Genomic DNA, 17,273 nt, shown 5'->3' with positions numbered 1-17,273 from the left:
TTTGAAGCTGGTGATTCAACAACATACAATATTGATCAAATATTATTTTAGAACCTTTGTACTTTATTTTGAGCATTGATGGGTGTTTCAGGACACTTTGCCCTCAAGGATGACTGTGATGACAATGGTCTGCTCAGGATACGTAGTGGATTCAGGTGCTTAAACTGAAACAGGCTGAGTCACAATTGTGTACTGTGTAACAAAACTATACACAAAATTCTATGTACTACCTATAAAACTCTTCAGCAGGCTACTACACAAAATATTGTCCACTGTTTTTCTCAATGAATGATACTCAAATATCTCCCTCCACACAGCAAAGAGGTAGTTTACTCACAGAGTAGGTCATAAAAAAAATTATATCTAATATAAGCTTCACGTCCCTCTATCAATCATTTAGTGCAATGTCTAGGTACAGTGGTATTGGTTTTATAATCAGTGAAGTGCACTATGTAGGAAGTAGGGCACTATTTGGGATACAGCCAAAATCACAAGTCAACTGTTCTTCCAGCACATTAAATGTATTATCAGATGCGGTAATATAAAAATGACTTGTCAATATTATCTAAATTATTATTATTTATCTAAATAAAATTATTACCCATTGGGTTATTTAATAAGTGATTAATGTAAAAGGTAAAGGCGAAAAAGGAAATTAAGGGCACTGTCTAAACACACACAGCTCTCTGCTGGCAGCAGCCTTAAGCAAATGCAATGAAATGTCAATTCAATAAACAAGTGCATGATAAAATATAAACAATATACGTATATATTATTTTCCTTTGGTATTGATTATGACTGTTAATATACTATTTATGTTTTCTTAGACCTTTGGTTTTCTTACCCGATACTTGGACAGATCAATCCTCAGAGAGTTGTGAAGCTGATCCAAGAGCTTAACAAACTTCTCCCTCTGTGGAAGAAAACAAGCATCAGACAACATGAGGACAAACTATGATACTATAATTGCAATTTTAGTATTAATATTATTAGTTTGTAGATATATTTGTACATGGAGTTAATATACTCTATATACATAGTTCAAATGCATATTTTTTCAAATGTATCTCCTATTATTTATTTATTCATTGTTCGCCCACTAATCTGTTTATTCATCAATGCATCCATTCAGTCAGTGTATAACTCTTTATCTACCAGGGGCAACATTTGGAACTTATGTCAAGGGGGCCAGCCATCTCAGCCTACTTGGATCTAAACACCACTTGCTCTAAAGAGTGATAACTCAAAATAGAGCTGCAAGATCATGTTTACTCTACTTAAGATTTAAAAGATGCCTGTTTCTGTCTAACAATCTTGTCTCAGAATTAGCATCTCTACACGCATTCTTTTACACATAAAATGGAGTCCTTTTGTGTAAATGGCTGTTCAGTATCTACTGTTTGTCCTCAGATTTTAGAGGAAGCTTTAAAATTTTATTTGACTTTATGTAAAGTTGAAGAGGCAAATAGTGAATGAATGGAATGCTGCTGGTGCGTGAAGTGTGTTTACAGATGAGGGTCATTTCTGAAGTCTGATCTGTCCAGCCAAATGACACATTAAACACAAACTAAAACATATTGTGAACCAAAATGTATCTGGGCATTATATTACGACTTGAAAAACTGTGAGTTGACTCATTATTACCTCTGTTAAAACTGTGTGCTCAAACTCTCATCTGACATTAGCAAAATCAGATTCAAGCAAGCTTTTCGTAAGAAATGTTATGCCTAGTTTTAAAACAATCATTTGTAAATTTAATACCTAACAGAGAATTTGCCTCACACACAATGCCACCAACCTGGAGGGAGAAAGCAAACATGTGACACCTCCAAGATAAGCAAAGTCACACATTTTTACAAACTGCTGCTAAACACAGCATCAATGTACAGCTCGGTGAACTGGAGGAGAAAACCAACTGCACAGACAATGAGCCAACGAATGCCTATGATGGCCAGTACTATCCTATGATGGACAGTAACCCACACTGAGATGACCTCATTCATAGAGGCTAACTCTGCCTGGCCTTGAATGGCTGGGGCATCAATTGGGATCAAAACAGCAATCTCATAAGATCATTATAAGTCCCATTTCTAGAGTGAAGCATTTTGAGTGGGGCTGGACGATATGGCCAAAATTTCAATCCATGTGATTTAATTCCCATTACAATATGAACAATACAATAATCCACAGAAAAACTACCAAGAACAAACATGACATTACCATAAGACATAAACCTAGCTTTGTCAATAATATTTTTAAACTAGCTTTAAAATTAAAGAACTGTGAATTGTTTCTACCATACACTTTCCAAACCGTTAACCAACACTTTTTCAAGTGTGTATTTACCTGTGTTGTTTTTAGGTATGGGCATGTAGGTGTTTTTGTTTTTAATTATTATTTTGCAGTTGGACAAATTGTACTTTTTGAGCACGTAGTATGTTGCTATTTTATAACTTTGGATTCTAGATCTTCATATTTTTTTTTTATCTTGCTTAGCTGTTTAGTGGAACTTGATTTAGTCACTATGGGTAATGGATTTTTTTATGAAGTAAAATGGAATAAATTGAGGATTTTGTGAAATGACTGATTCAAGGCTTTAACTAGAGATATATAGTTAAACCTCATCACCTTTATCACTATCTGCTCAGTCTCAGTATGTGTACATTGGCTGGATAAAATCTAAATCCCTATGGCGATTATGAAGAGGATTTTTACTTTTGGACCTAGATTGTTCACCTAAATGGAGTAATCCAACATCTATATACATTATACATCCAAAAACATACACAAAATTGCATCCACCCAGCCATCCAACTCTTCCACAGAAACTTAACTGACCCCAAAGTTAGAAGCTGCGAATCTGTCCGACGCAGAGATGTTGGTGGTGGCGGTGGTGGTGTGGGCAAAGTAGGCATTAATGTTGGCGAGGAGGTTACTCATCACTGCCGGGACACCTGGGCACATGTATTTGGAGGAAAGGCAGGAAAAATGACTGAAAGAGAGAGAAAAAGAAAAAAAATACATTCAAAAACACTAAACAAAAACTCCAGCTTCTATACAAACTTAGATTTCCTGTCACACTTTACTCCTCTCCCAGGGGTGGCCATAAAGGCCCAAAATGAGAAAGCAATAATTATGACAACAAACTGTTACTGATACACTGCTGAAACAGCCCTCCTGTCTTCTCTCTGACAGCCTGAATATTTCACATAAATTAAAAACTGACGCTCCTCTTTATATCCTCGAGGAGACTTTATACTGGGAGCTAAAAAAATAAACTGCTATAAACACAGTGAACAAAGAGCCTAGGCATTACTGATCTTTTTTTTCTGGAAAGTGTTTTGTTAATTCATTATCACATTTAATGCAATTGTGTTTACAAAAGCCCAGGAACTGAAAAAGATGGGAACATCAAACATCACAGTCATTATCTTATAAACACTATTCATCATTAAAATAATTTAAATCTGGAGAAACTTCAAAAAAATGAAAAATAAAAGCTAAAATCCCATGGTTATTATTCAGAAACAATAGAACAATAGAATCACGTATAAGTGAATAATGCATTTCTTTATTATTTCTTATCTATTAGTACTTATATAAATATGATTTGTACAAAAAATTTGACTGTATATAAAAATAGATGAGTATATTTAAATCATAGGTGTTGCATATTTATGTGATAAATGCTTGGGCAAAACTGTAACTTAATATGGTCATGCCAGTAAATCATCCTTGAACTGAGTGAGGAAAGAGATGTGGGGGGGAGAGAGAGAGAGAGAGAGAGAGAGAGAGAGAGAGAGAGAGAGAGATGGGTGAAAAAGCAGTGTGAATAAGGAGGAAGTTGGCGGTCTTCAAACACAGCAGGTCACTAAAATTAGCTCTAAGCCTTTAGGGCCTTTACGGAAAATTGCTGCTCTCGCGCACACACACACACAGACACACACACACACACACGCTCATACACTACTGTCTTAAAAGCAGCCCAATGTGTTTAAACAGCTTGCAGCTTAAATGAAGAGAATGAAAAGTAGGGCATTAAAATAAAACCTCAGTGATAACTCATAAATCATATTAACCTTTTAAAATCCCACTTGTCCCTGCCTAAGTTTACATGCAGCCTGATTCTTTATAAATAATGGGACTAATATATATTTATATATACTGATATATAACTATATAACTATGTAAACATTTCTATCGGTATAGAGTAAGAAATGCATTAAGAGGGCAGGAGTGAGTAATTATTTATTGTATAAGACTGTGTCCGTAGGGTACTTACTCATTATTTCCTACATTACTCACTATACAGTGCATTATTACAGTGAACTGGATTCAGGAGGATAGTGAACAATTTCGGATTCTACCCCATGTGGGTTGTTAGCCAAAAATTGCAGTGTATTATGGGTAGCCACTATCCACTTATGTCCATCAGGTATACATCAGGTGGTGCACTGTGGGACTGTTTAAGTGCACTGAAAATCCCATCACCCTTCACTACCCTTCACCATTGCTAACATCAAAATCTCAATTTCTTAAATGAACACTGCATAAAATTTTTACCTTAAAATACAACGTTATAATCACTGTGATGATTCACTGACCTGTAGCAGGGAGAACAGGGCTTCCACTGTTGCTACTCCAGGCTCAACACTGCAGAAACTGTATTATGTAACTTTTGGAACAGGGTAGGGAACCATCCCACCTCCCCCTTAATTTCTGTACAGTTCTGTAAAAATTAATTATACTCTGCAAAGCAGCGTGTGCCCCAGGAGCAAAAATACCAAAAATTACTTAGTGTACTAAGTGTACAATTACATTTAAATTGTATAAACCTAAACTCACATATTTTTAGATACAAAATTATTCCTAAGAACAGAACAAATTGATGCACATGCTTTTGCAGTGATCTATTCTTGATGGAACTAATAACAAAGCAGTGATGAATGAATTTTTTCCTCTTGCCATTTTAAAATTACTTTAAATTACATTTTTAAGTTATAATTTTGAAATTCAGATATGCGTTACACAAAAAACACTTTAAACCTTATTTTTTAAAGCTAATATTTGCCACTTTCATGTGGTAAAAATTACTGATATCTCCATTAATAGCAAGTAAATCCATGTCAATATGATTTATCCGAAACAGGTCTAATGAAAGTCGTTGTATGTGGCAAATACAGCAGTCAAGCTGAGAGTGTTCTCCAAAGACAATCTGGAAAACAGAAACTATAGGAAAATTGATCAGATTTAAACAACAGCAGAGATCCTTTATGTTTCCTATCTGCACGATGGTGTTCCACTCTGGAGTCTCTGCTGAGCTGAGATTACTGTGGGAACAATCCATAATAAAGAAACTGACGAGTAGCTCTCTTTCTTATACTCTCCCTCTCTCTCAAACACACACACACACACACACACACACACACACACACACACACTTGCACAAGCAGGAATCAGCAGACACAAAAACAGAAGCTCAAGAGCTTAAGCCAAACTGGTTACAAAGACATCCTCATATTCAGAGAACAAAAGAACAGCTCACAAACACACACACACACAGAGTCAAAGACATTTCCACACAGTTCGTCTGACAGATAACAGCAGGAGATACTGAAGGGGTATGGGTGCACTGTTAGAACAGGACCAATATTTGACAGATGTTATTTAGTTATTTAAATATACAGATAGCTGGACTGGGATGGACCACTGCACCCCAGCTCCAGGGTCATGGGCTTACTCCCAACCTAGAGTCAATGTCTGTGAAGAGTCTTGTGTGTTTTCCCCTATGTCTGCCTGGGTTTTATCGCACAATTCAAAAATACATGTTGGAGGGTGGATTGGAGTGAAATTCTCCACAGGTGTGTGTGAAACTGTCCACAATGGTGTGTGTGCGAGTGTCTGGGTGAGTTTTTCAAATTGTCCAAAGGTGTGATTGTGTGAAATTGTCGACAGCTGTGGGTGAGTGACTGGGTGAGTATGTGGCGCTCCATCCTGGGTGTGTTCTTGCCTTATACCCAATGGTTCCAGGTAGGCCCAGGATCAAAATAATCTGAATGAATGAATGAATAAATAAATATCAGCCCCATCTGATACTTTTTCAATGATTTGGAGCATTGTTTATGATCCAGAACTATTCAAGCAACATCAGAACCTGATATTACTTATGCTCTTTTCCTCAGAAATGTACAAACATCTAGGGCGGTACCTTCCCAGAAGAGCAGAGACTATAACTGCACCAAAGTTAAAACAAAATCCAAATGATTATATTTAATTTCAGATGAAAGTTTGGATGAACAGTTTTTATAATCATTTGAGCTTATAGTGTAATCTCTAATAATATGTGGTCCTGGACTCTGCATCACACATTATTAACACCATTATTAGTGTCATTATTGATGAACATGGATAAAGTTTGCCTTCTGAAAGTGAAAAACAGCAGCTGGAGCAACTTTTTGCAACCTCAAAATTGACCATAACTTTTCCACTGAAATGGGGGCAGACTAAATATATCTAGAATTAGGTGGAACTGTGTAAGCTGTATGCTATATGGACAAAAGTACTCTGACACCTACACATTACACCTACAGGACCTTTTTACAGCATCACCTTCTAAATCCATAGGAATTATATACAGAGTTGGTCCTCCCTTAAAAGCTGTAACAGCAAGATATTGAAGCAAGTCGGTGTCTTTTGCCCATTCATCCAGAAGAGCTGTTTGATATCAGGGCTTTGTTTGGGCCAGTCACGTTCTTTCACACCATGCTTTTATGAACCAAAGACCCATTGTGTTATACCTGCTCTAAACATTACAGTTGGTATAGTGCAGTCAAGCAGGTAATGTTCTCCAGACATTGACAAACTCAGATTCGTCCATCAGACTGCCAGATACAGAAGTGTGATTCGTCAATCCACAAAAAACTTATTTCACTGCTCCAGAGTCTAGGGGCATTAGGTTTTACACCACTCCATCCAAAGCATACCATTGTACATGGCTTGTTTACAGCTGCTCAACTATGGAAACCCATGCCATGAAGCCCCTTCTGCACGATTTTTGTGCTGATGATAATTCCAAAGCAGGTTTTGCCCTCTGTAGTTACTGAGTCAGCAGAGCACTGGTGACTTCTCTGCACTGTGCACCTCCGCACTTGCTGACTGCACTCTGTACCTTTATGTAGTCTGTCACTTTGTGGCTGAGTTGTTGTGGTTCCTAAATGCCTTCACTATTCAATAAGATAACTCACAGCTGATTGTTGAATATCTAGGAGAGAAGAAATGCCACAAACTGACTTGTAGCAATGGCAGCGCCATTTTACAGTACCACACTCAAATTCATTGAGCTCTTTAGAAAGACCCATCCTTTCACAAATATTTGTAAAAGCAGATTGCTTGATTTTATACACCTGCATCAATGGGACTGAATAAAACATTTAGGAGATGTGCCATGATAAATTTGAACATACATTGTTTGTTGTGTGTTATGGGAAATGCTTTGGGGCAAATGTTACTTAAGATTTTAACATGTAAAACAGGGATTGCTTTTTGCTACTCTTCATTTTTTGTCTTGTGTAGCATGGCAGGTTTTTAACGTTAGGAATTTCCTAATTTTTAAAGACAGGAAATTACATCTATCTGTCTACTTAATGGGAGAAGGCTCACTCAGTGAGAACAGTGGGGAAACAGTACTAATTGCACAAAGGCCTTGAGAACACAGCTCCACATATTAGTGGTGATTTGTTGGTAATTAGAGGGCATTTAGGTAAGTGTAATGACTGTACTGAATAAATAGACTCATCGTATCAAACATCCAGAGCTAAAATCAGTGGAACAGTTTTACACTCACCAGCAGCTTAATTACAATCTCCTGCTTCTACTTCTACCCCTACTATGTCCACTTTCTGGCCACTGTACGGCACTAACCTACCTATAGATACACTATATAAAGGCACAATTACAGACTGCAGCTTCTGTTTTCATGGCCTTTTGTCAGTTGACCTCTCCCTGTGATTTTGCTGAGGCTTTTACCGTTTATCCACAGCCTGACCTTGCTGTATATACCCTTTATAATGAGTGAGTCCAGCTGCTATAAGGCTCATCCATTGTGAACATAGTATGTATAATCAACACTGAAAAGCATGAAATTCAAAGGGATGCTTCAGAGCAGCTGTACATGGGCCTAAGGTCATCGCTCAATGATAAGCATTGACTAGAGGGGAATAAAGTACTCCAGTGTTGGAGCATTGGACATGTTCTTTGAAGTGCTGAAGCTCCATCCAATATTTATCCTTTAAAAATATTTCCTATATTTTGGTATGAGCTGGAGTGGGTTTTGTGATCCAGAACAAATCATGCAACATCAGAACCTGACCACACTTAACCCATTTTCCATTGTAGCCATTTCAGTTCTCGTTTGCGAACCTAATAATTTCTTGAACTGTTTGGTGTATTTCCAAAACCAGAAAAGTTTGTTCCCAGCTGGAACCAAAGAATAATACATTACACTAACCATGACAGCATCCTTCCTATTTTCATTTAACAAAGTTCCAGAAAGAGCTCAGAGCCTCAGATAAAGTGTCATCGTAGAGTGGAGCTTTAAAGGGTCATTTGCAGGCGGTTATATTGTCCTCAGTGTCATGCTGGGTAAAAGGCTGGCAAACCAGATGGGCCTGTGTACCTTTTAGTTTTGAAATGGGATAACACAAAACAGGAAATTACCTGTTATCTGATTTCTGAATTGAAAATAAAACGGCAAGGGAATAAAAACAGAAACATGCTTCATCAGTGGTTTTTCAAGGAGATGTACTCAACATGACACCAGGAGTGTTCTATTTGGAGCTGGAACCATTCATTCATTCATTCATTATCTGTAAGCGCTTATCCAGTTCAGGGTCACGGTGGGTCCAGAGCCTACCTGGAATCATTGGGCGCAAGGCAGGAATACACCCTGGAGGGGGCGCCAGTCCTTCACAGGGTAACACAGACACACACACACATTCACTCACACCTACGGACACTTTGGAGTCGCCAATCCACCTACCAACGTGTGTTTTTGGGCTGTGGGAGGAAACTGTAGCACCCGGAGGAGACCCACGCGGACACGGGGAGAACACACCAACTCCTCACAGATAGTCACCCGAAGCAGGAATCGAACACACAACCTCAAGGCCCCTGGAGCTGTGTGACTCGACATCATTTACACATCCATATCATCAGCAACGCTGGAACCGAACAACACTGCAAAGCCCCCCGCTGATGATGTATCCTGGGTTCCCATTAAAAACTGTGAAAATGCAGGCTGGTTCACTGGATAGCACCAGGATTCCAAGAAACCGGAACAGAACTGGTTCAAGAACCAGAGTACATTTGATGACAATTGGCTAATTAAAGTTCTTAAAGCAGACTACCATTAAATCCTCAGAAAAATGTTCCAGTATTTATTACAAAGCAAACCCATACAAGAGTGCTCAACATAAAAATCTAGGATTTTAACATCTCCACGTGTCAGATGTTTTTAAGGATAACTGCCAAAAATGTCTCACTGATTTGGCTGCAGTGTTTCAATATGTTGAGGATTTCCAGGTTGCACAGCTGAATGTCAGAATTAAAAGCACTAAATGTAGCACTAAAACTAACAGCTATTACTGAAATGACTCTCTACTTCACACAGTGATCTCACAACTGGGAACTGTACAAATTGAGCCACTGCAGACCCCCTTTACACAGATAGATGATAGATAGATTAAACTTTATTGTCATTGCTCAGTACAAGTACATGGCAACAAAATGCAGTTAACATCTAACAGAAGTGCAGATAGTAGCATAGCATTTATATAAACAATATAACATGTATTAACTATAAAAATATATATAAAGTAAACAAGATTTGACACACTATACATGGATAATTGAATATATACATTAGTGCATGAGACGTTGGTATAGAATATGGTATTTACAGCCTATTAATATACAGAATAAATATATGCAACACTGTACAATATAATTACAGTGCATGTACAGTATTCATGTGTACTGAAACATGTACTGTATATATGAATGCCAAGTAAATAAATCCAGGGTATACAGTATGGATCAGTGTTTTGACAGTAGAGTTTATGGTCAGTAGTGATTATCGGTTTACTATGGAGTTCAGCAGGGTTATGGTGGGGGGAAAGAAGCTGGACCTGAGCTGATTGGCTCTGTCACAGATGCTCCTATACCTCCTTCCTGATGGTAGGAGGTTGTATAGTGTGTGGCTGGGTTGGGCGGAATCCCTGATGATTCTCCGAGCTTTGCACAGGAAGTGCTGATGGTGAATGTCTCTGATGGCAGGGAGCTGTGTACTTATAACGCACTGGGCATTCTTTACCACCTTCTGCAGGGCCTTGCTGTCAGCCATAGTGGTGTTGCCATACCACACTGTTACATAGTTTGTCAGGATGCTCTCAATAGGGCAGTGGTAAAAATTTGAGAGGATTTGAGGAGAGAGATTGTCTTCTTAACCAAATGGGATGTTTGTTCATAAAAGATCCTCGGAGATGTGAACACCTAGGAACTTGAAGCTGGAAACACGCTCTACCTTGGTTCCGTTGATTTGAACAGGAGAGTGTGTGCAGCACTTGTTTTTCCTGTAGTCCACAATGAGCTCTTTGGTCTTGCTGATTTTGACTAAGAGGTTGTTTGTGGAACACCAGACAGCCAGGTGCTGGATGTCCTCCCTGTATGCTGTGTCATCATAATCACTGATGCGTCCGATCACAGTGGTGTCATCTGCAAATTTAATGATGACATTGGATCTGTGCACTGGGACCCAATACACAGCCCTGTGGTATGCCGTTGATGAGAGTGAGGCTGGTGGAGATGTGATCGTCCAACCTCACAGACTGGGGTCTATTTGTTAGGAAGTCCAAGATCCAGTTATACAGCAGGGGTGCTGATACCCAGGTCACTGAGTTTGTTGACTAGCCTTGTGGGGACCACTGTGTTGAAAGCAGAGCTGAAGTCCAAAAACAGTATATGTACATATGTGTTCCTGTTGTCCAGATGGGTGAGGGCAGAATGAAGGGCAGTAAATATGGCATGCTCTGTGGATTTGTTTGTGTGGTATGCAAACTGATGGGGTTCCAGTGATGGTGGAATCATTGCCTTCAGGTGACTGAGAACCAGTTTCTCAAAACACTTCATCACAATGGGTGTGAGTGCAACAGGGCGGAAGTCATTTGGGCATGCAGCAGTAGATCGTTTAGGCACTGGTACAGTACTGGATGTCTTCCAGCATGTGGGAACAGCAGCCTGAGCCAGTGACCATTTAAAAATATCTGTGAAGACCTGGGCTAGTTGTCCAGCACACGTTCTGTGGACGCATCCTGGAATGCCATCTGGGCCAGCAGCTTTCTGAGCATTTAACCCACTCAACACTGAATGCACATCCTCTGTGGGGAGTGCCAGGGGATAACTACTGTGAGGGGGAGGCCTACCCCATGCGGTGCATTGTTCAATGCTGTGGTCAAAACGAGCATAAAACTGATTAGGCTCATCCAGGAGAGATGCATTGCTAGATGGGAGAGTTGAAGGGGGTGGTATGTAGCCTGTGATGATCTGGATGCCCTTCCACGAGTTGTGGAAGTGCTCCTCAACAGACAGCTTGAAGGTGTATTTGACTTTCCTTAATACCCCTCTTCAGATTGGCCCTGGCTGAGCTGTAGGCCTCAGCATCACCAGATCTGAAAGAAGCAGAAGATGAACCTCTGCATCCATCCAGGACTTCAGATTACGAAATATCTTCACATGTGAGGGGAACATACTCCAGTCTTCTTAAGTGCTTCTTAAGAACAGTGTAAAGGCTTCGGCTATGTGCTCCCCAGAGTGGTTTTCTGGGAAATAGCTTGACACACACTTTAAATCTCCCAATCTTCAATGAAATGGATAGTCATGCTCAAATATGGCTTATAGGTGCAGCTTGATCATATATCTGTCGTCAAGGAAAAATGTTTTACTCTCGCTAGCCAGTTGGAAAGGGTCTGTCTGACTTAAATGTACATGTTAAGCAGCGCTTCTTGTGCAAAGAAATTGTGACTGGGCAATTGGCATCCTGGGTCAAGAGTTTTAATCAGCCTTTTGAGCATATGCTTTGCTTTGTTGTACACTACCATCTTAGCCTTACCACTCAACTACGTAATTTTCGTAATACAAAGTGTTAGCTAAAAAAGCTTGCAATGCTGTTTGAACTGGCTTAGGGGTACTGGGATGTGAATGCTTCAGAACAGTAGCAGCAGCACCTCAGATTTTAACAGCTTCTTTGTACAGAAGTTTGTGCTGTTGTAAGTGGTGAAATAGGTTGGTTGTACACACGCAATTTGATACTACCTCATTTCGGCATTCCCTGCAGATAATCCATTTCTGCTCCTCATCTGACTGGTAAAACCTGAACCATTTCGATATATACAAACCGCTGTCCTTATTTTTACAGACTAACTCCTTTTCACACTCTGTGTTACTCGCCTCCATTGTGTATGTTTGTGTGTTAGAGAAAGTATGTGAAGGCGGGGCTGTGATCAGAGCAAAGCTGACAAAGATGAGCCGAGCACAGACTCATAGTGAGAAGGCTGTGATTTAGACATAGAGCAATTTAAAAATTTCAAATATCGATATAAACGATATAGCCTCACTCAGTATCCTGCTCTCTTTATATCCCAAGATATTTTAAACAGGAATGTTTATAAGTTTTATATGGATGTTCAGTGGCGTCACAAATTCTGACGGCAGCTGTCAGAAATTGCCAAGGCTATGAAGTAGCTCCCTCTAGGGTCACAGAACTCAACGATCACAAAATTTGGTTTAACACCGGTTTGGGGGGCAGTTGTATCACCCACGGTGTTCTTAGGACTTCACAAGGGACGTGTAGATTGTGAAATAAACTATGTATACAGCTGGAACACATCTCAATTAGTAACTGCCTGCTGTATGAGATGCTCGCCTGGAAGTTTTTAATAAATAAACTAGAAACCATACTAATTGCTTTTAAAATGTGAAATCTGGAGAGACGCTGAGCCTTGCGTTGTCATACTGGTGTTAAATAAACATGCCTTTAGACCTTGTGAAAATGTTCTAATAATATTACATCAACTGTATGGGGTTTCCACTGTACACAGGGCCTTAAATATTCAGCTACACTAATTATCACCTTGTGAGACACTGTTTCTGTGGGTAAAGCCCTTTACCTTCAGTACATTCATCTGCCATAGTCCAGGACACAGTGAAAAGGCGACGACCCAACTGCTGCTGAATCAACAATAGCAGAAACGTAATCCACTCAGTCATTAAAGCTGCCAATGTTTTAAAAAAAGGCACACTGACGCTGATAAAAGCTTGCTTCATTTCTAATGTTTATAAGGTTTAAGCCCCATTTCTTATACTCAGCAAAAAAAGGGATTGCATTGGATGGACAGTCGCTATGTGGAAGTGGAGAGGGACATTGTTTCTGCCCCAAACTTAAAGATATATTGGTCATATTTTCCACTTGAAGTTTTGTGGTGGTCACAGTAAATTTCGACTCACTGAGGTCTATATAGTATATAGTGGGCCATCAAACATCAGTCAAGATTCATGGCCTTTGTAGGACCAATATAGCCTACTGTGCAAAAGGCACCTTAGAAAATAAGCTATTTATCTGAGCAGTATGTTATTTGCTAAATAAATGCATAAATAAATAAATAAAACTAGATATTAATATTGTAATAAAAACAAAACTGTAAGTAGTGATATTTTGTGTGTGAATGTTGGTTTAACCCTTTCCAAATCTCTCCTACCTGGCATTCCATTATTATTTTATTATATTATTTATTTATTGATCATCCAATACCTAGTTTATTTGGTAAATAATAGTTGATTATATTTAATGAAGTGGGCTGCTGATTTAACAAATCAATACAATCACAGAGAATATCTGGAAACAAAATCTTTTAATTTTTAGAAACAAAATACTTTTACTCTATTTATGTTTTTGTACTTATATACAGGGGTCGGACAATGAAACTGAAACACCTGGTTTTAGACCACAATAATTTATTAGTATGTTGTAGGGCCTCCTTTTGCGGCCAGTACAGCGTCAATTCGTCTTGGGAATGACATATACAAGTTCTGCAGGGATTTTAAGCCATTCTTCTTGCAGGATAGTGGCCAGGTCACTATGTGATGCTGGTGGAGGAAAACGTTTCCTGACTCGCTCCTCCAAAACACCTCAAAGTGGCTCAATAATATTTAGATCTGGTGACTGTGCAGGCCATGGGAGATGTTCAACTTCACTTTCATGTTCATCAAACCAATCTTTCACCAGTCTTGCTGTGTGTATTGGTGCATTGTCATCCTGATACACTGCACCGCCTTCAGGATACAATGTTTGAACCATTGGATGCACATGGTCCTCCAGAATGGTTCAGTAGTCCTTGGCAGTGACGCGCCCATCTAACACAAGTATTGAGCCAAGGGAATGCCATGATATGGCAGCCCAAACCATCACTGATCCACCCCCATGCTTCACTCTGGGCATGCAACAGTCTGGTGGTACGATTCTTTGGGGCTTCTCCACACCGTAACTCTCCCGGATGTGGGGAAAACAGTAAAGGTGGATTCATCAGAGAACAATAAATGTTTCACACTGTGAACAACCCAAGATTTTCACTCCTTGCACCATGGAAACTGACGTCTGGCATTGGCATGAGTGACCAAAGGTTTGGCTATAGCAGCCTGGCCGTGTATATTGACCCTGTGGAGCTCCTGACTGACAGTTCTGGTGGAAACAGGAGAGTTGAGGTGCACATTTAATTCTGCCATGATTTGGGCAGCCGTGGTTTTATGTTTTTTGATACAATCCGGATTAACACCCGAACATCCCTTTCAGACAGCTTCCTCTTGCGTCCACAGTTAATCCTGTTGGATGTGTTTGGTCCTTCTTGGTGGTATGCTGACATTACCCTGGACACTGTGGCTCTTGATACATCACAAAGACTTGCTGTCTTGGTCACAGATGCGCCAGCAAGACTTGCAACAACAATTTGCCCTCTTTTGAACTCTGGTATGTCACCCATAATGTTGTGTGCATTGAAATATTTTGAGCAAAACTGTGCTCTTACCCTCTGCTAATTGAACCTTCACACTCTGCTCTTACTGTTTCATTGTCCAACCCCTGTATAATTATAATTATAATAAATACATAAATACATGAGCCAAGCTTATTGAGAAGAAAATACATTTTAAATAATAATAATAATAATCATCATCTTAGGTACCTATGACTTTTGCATAGTACTGTACATGATCATAAAATATGCCTTCATTAAATTCAATGACAACTTAAGAATGCTACATCCCTTTACACTGCTATATCCTTACAATTTTAGAGATGCAAGCTTTTGTTCAGGTTTACTGTTTAAATTTTTACTCAACATTTTTGAAACTGTTTAGCTTTCATTGGTCAAATGCTGTGGGTAGTGGGCAGTACGATGCATGGACACTGGCTGAGCCTGAAAGGACACCTCAGTGTGCCACATAATGCCCGCCACAAGCAAGATATAAAGCTTTAACACCCTGTGAAGACCTTATATGTCAAATACAGAGTCATTTCCCTTCATTTAGAGCTAACGAGCTGGGCCTCCTGCTGTGTGACCTCTCAGTCTCATTTCTTTCACCTGCGATTAGAGCACCTTGACTTGTTTTCCTGGCAAAGGCAAAGAAATGGTTCTACTCTGTAGCTGCTCTCTCTCTCTCTCTCTCTCATATTCATAATCTCTCACTCTTTTCTCTCTCAATCTGTCTTTCCATTTCATTCCTCCTCTCTCATTTGGTCCTAATATCCCTCCGTTTCTTTATTCCCCTTCCTGGAATGAGACTTGGTCTAGGCTACACAAGAATAAATGATATTCATCCCGAGGTGTTGGCCTCCTATTGCCAGGCTACGGATTTGCTTTGCTTCCTGCCCTTCCCACTATCCATTTTCTTGTTCTTAATTTTTAAAATCCCTTCTTCCTTGCTCCAGCAAGCTGCTGAGCTCTGCCCGTAAGTGGTGTGCAGAGAAATGATGCTCCAAGGTTTTTCTCACACTCACAAAGCAAAGACCTCTTACTCTTGGCAATATTGGAAAATATCTGCTCTTAATTAATGAGTACTGAGAGGGTTCACCTCCACCAGGTCCTCTGCACGAGAGTTTTTACTTTTCTCTGTTCGTAAACAGTGCATCAAAAAGGCGAAATACATGGCAACCTGTATGGATCTGATGTTGCTATTATAAGCTGGAGCTGAGAAGTTCCTAATTTGAAATCAAGAGAAAAACTGAGCACAGCCCTCCAACTCAGGCTGCATGCCCCACTCCTGAAAACGATGCCTCTATTGCTCCCAGAGATGGAGCACCACACTCAGTCCGACCGGGCAGCTCACACAGATCAGAATGAGCAAGCAGTGCTGCCAAGAACAAATATATTGTTCTTCTTTACGTTGAGTTTATTTCTTTTTCTAAACTCTTGAAATGAGATCAGATGATTTATTAGGATGTATTCAAACACTAAACATATAGTTGTCTTATGAATGTATGACACTTTTATAATTGCTTGACAATCTGAAAAGTTACAGAACTCAATAAATTCTTTTTACAGAATTTTTTTTTTACAGAACTTAGTCAATTCTTTTTACAGAACAGATTCCTTCAAATGTTCAACATCACCTGATGAAGTTACACATATGCCATTTAGCATATGCATCACTTAGCTGCATTTATAGCCACTTTTCAAGCAGGCCTTAGTTACTTTACTCTAAAAAAAATGCTGGCAGCATTGGACGCAGCCTTGGTTCCCATCAACACTGATGCAAACACAGACCAGTTATCTTGAGAGCACCAGAATCCTGAATAGAACAAGGACTAGAGTTAATTTGGTCGAAAAGGCTAGGAGAAATGTGTGAAGGCATGGACCTGAATGATATCCTGAATGATAATCAACAAATTATTGATCTTAAAAAAATATCCAACAATAAACGATTAACTGTGATATAACAGCAATAACACACATGTTGATCATGCTATAACATAAAATATTGGCACTGGTGGGCTGACCTTTGGCACTCTGTTTGGCTTTGTGCTGCAGTACACCATTACCAATATCTCACATTATAGCACTGCATCTCGTGTATGATTGCTTAAATATAATGCAGTATTTGGGTGTTTAAGTCACTAATAAATGACCCAGAGTTCTATTTAATATTCAAAATTATTACAAAAAATCAAG

The 17,273-nt window shown here is 39.3% G+C and overlaps 1 protein-coding gene across 4 annotated transcripts in view; it reads right to left on the bottom strand.

Annotated features, from left to right (window-relative positions):
* Nucleotides 1-17,273, bottom strand: part of LOC136709365 (protein unc-13 homolog C-like) — a 245,897-nt gene that overhangs the window by 156,291 nt on the left and 72,333 nt on the right. For all 4 annotated transcript variants that reach the window (XM_066684518.1, XM_066684520.1, XM_066684519.1 and 1 more), the window contains 2 exons: nt 2,839-2,992; nt 845-913 (listed from right to left, as the gene is read on the bottom strand). In XM_066684518.1, the coding sequence (XP_066540615.1) occupies nt 845-913; nt 2,839-2,992 (223 nt within the window). The remainder of the gene's footprint in view (nt 1-844; nt 914-2,838; nt 2,993-17,273) is intronic.

The sequence above is a fragment of the Hoplias malabaricus genome, chromosome 11 (genome assembly GCF_029633855.1).
Source record: "Hoplias malabaricus isolate fHopMal1 chromosome 11, fHopMal1.hap1, whole genome shotgun sequence".
Lineage (NCBI taxonomy): Eukaryota > Metazoa > Chordata > Actinopteri > Characiformes > Erythrinidae > Hoplias > Hoplias malabaricus.
The sequence above is the reverse complement of the archived record's forward strand: the minus strand, read 5'-3'. Positions and strand labels throughout refer to the sequence as shown.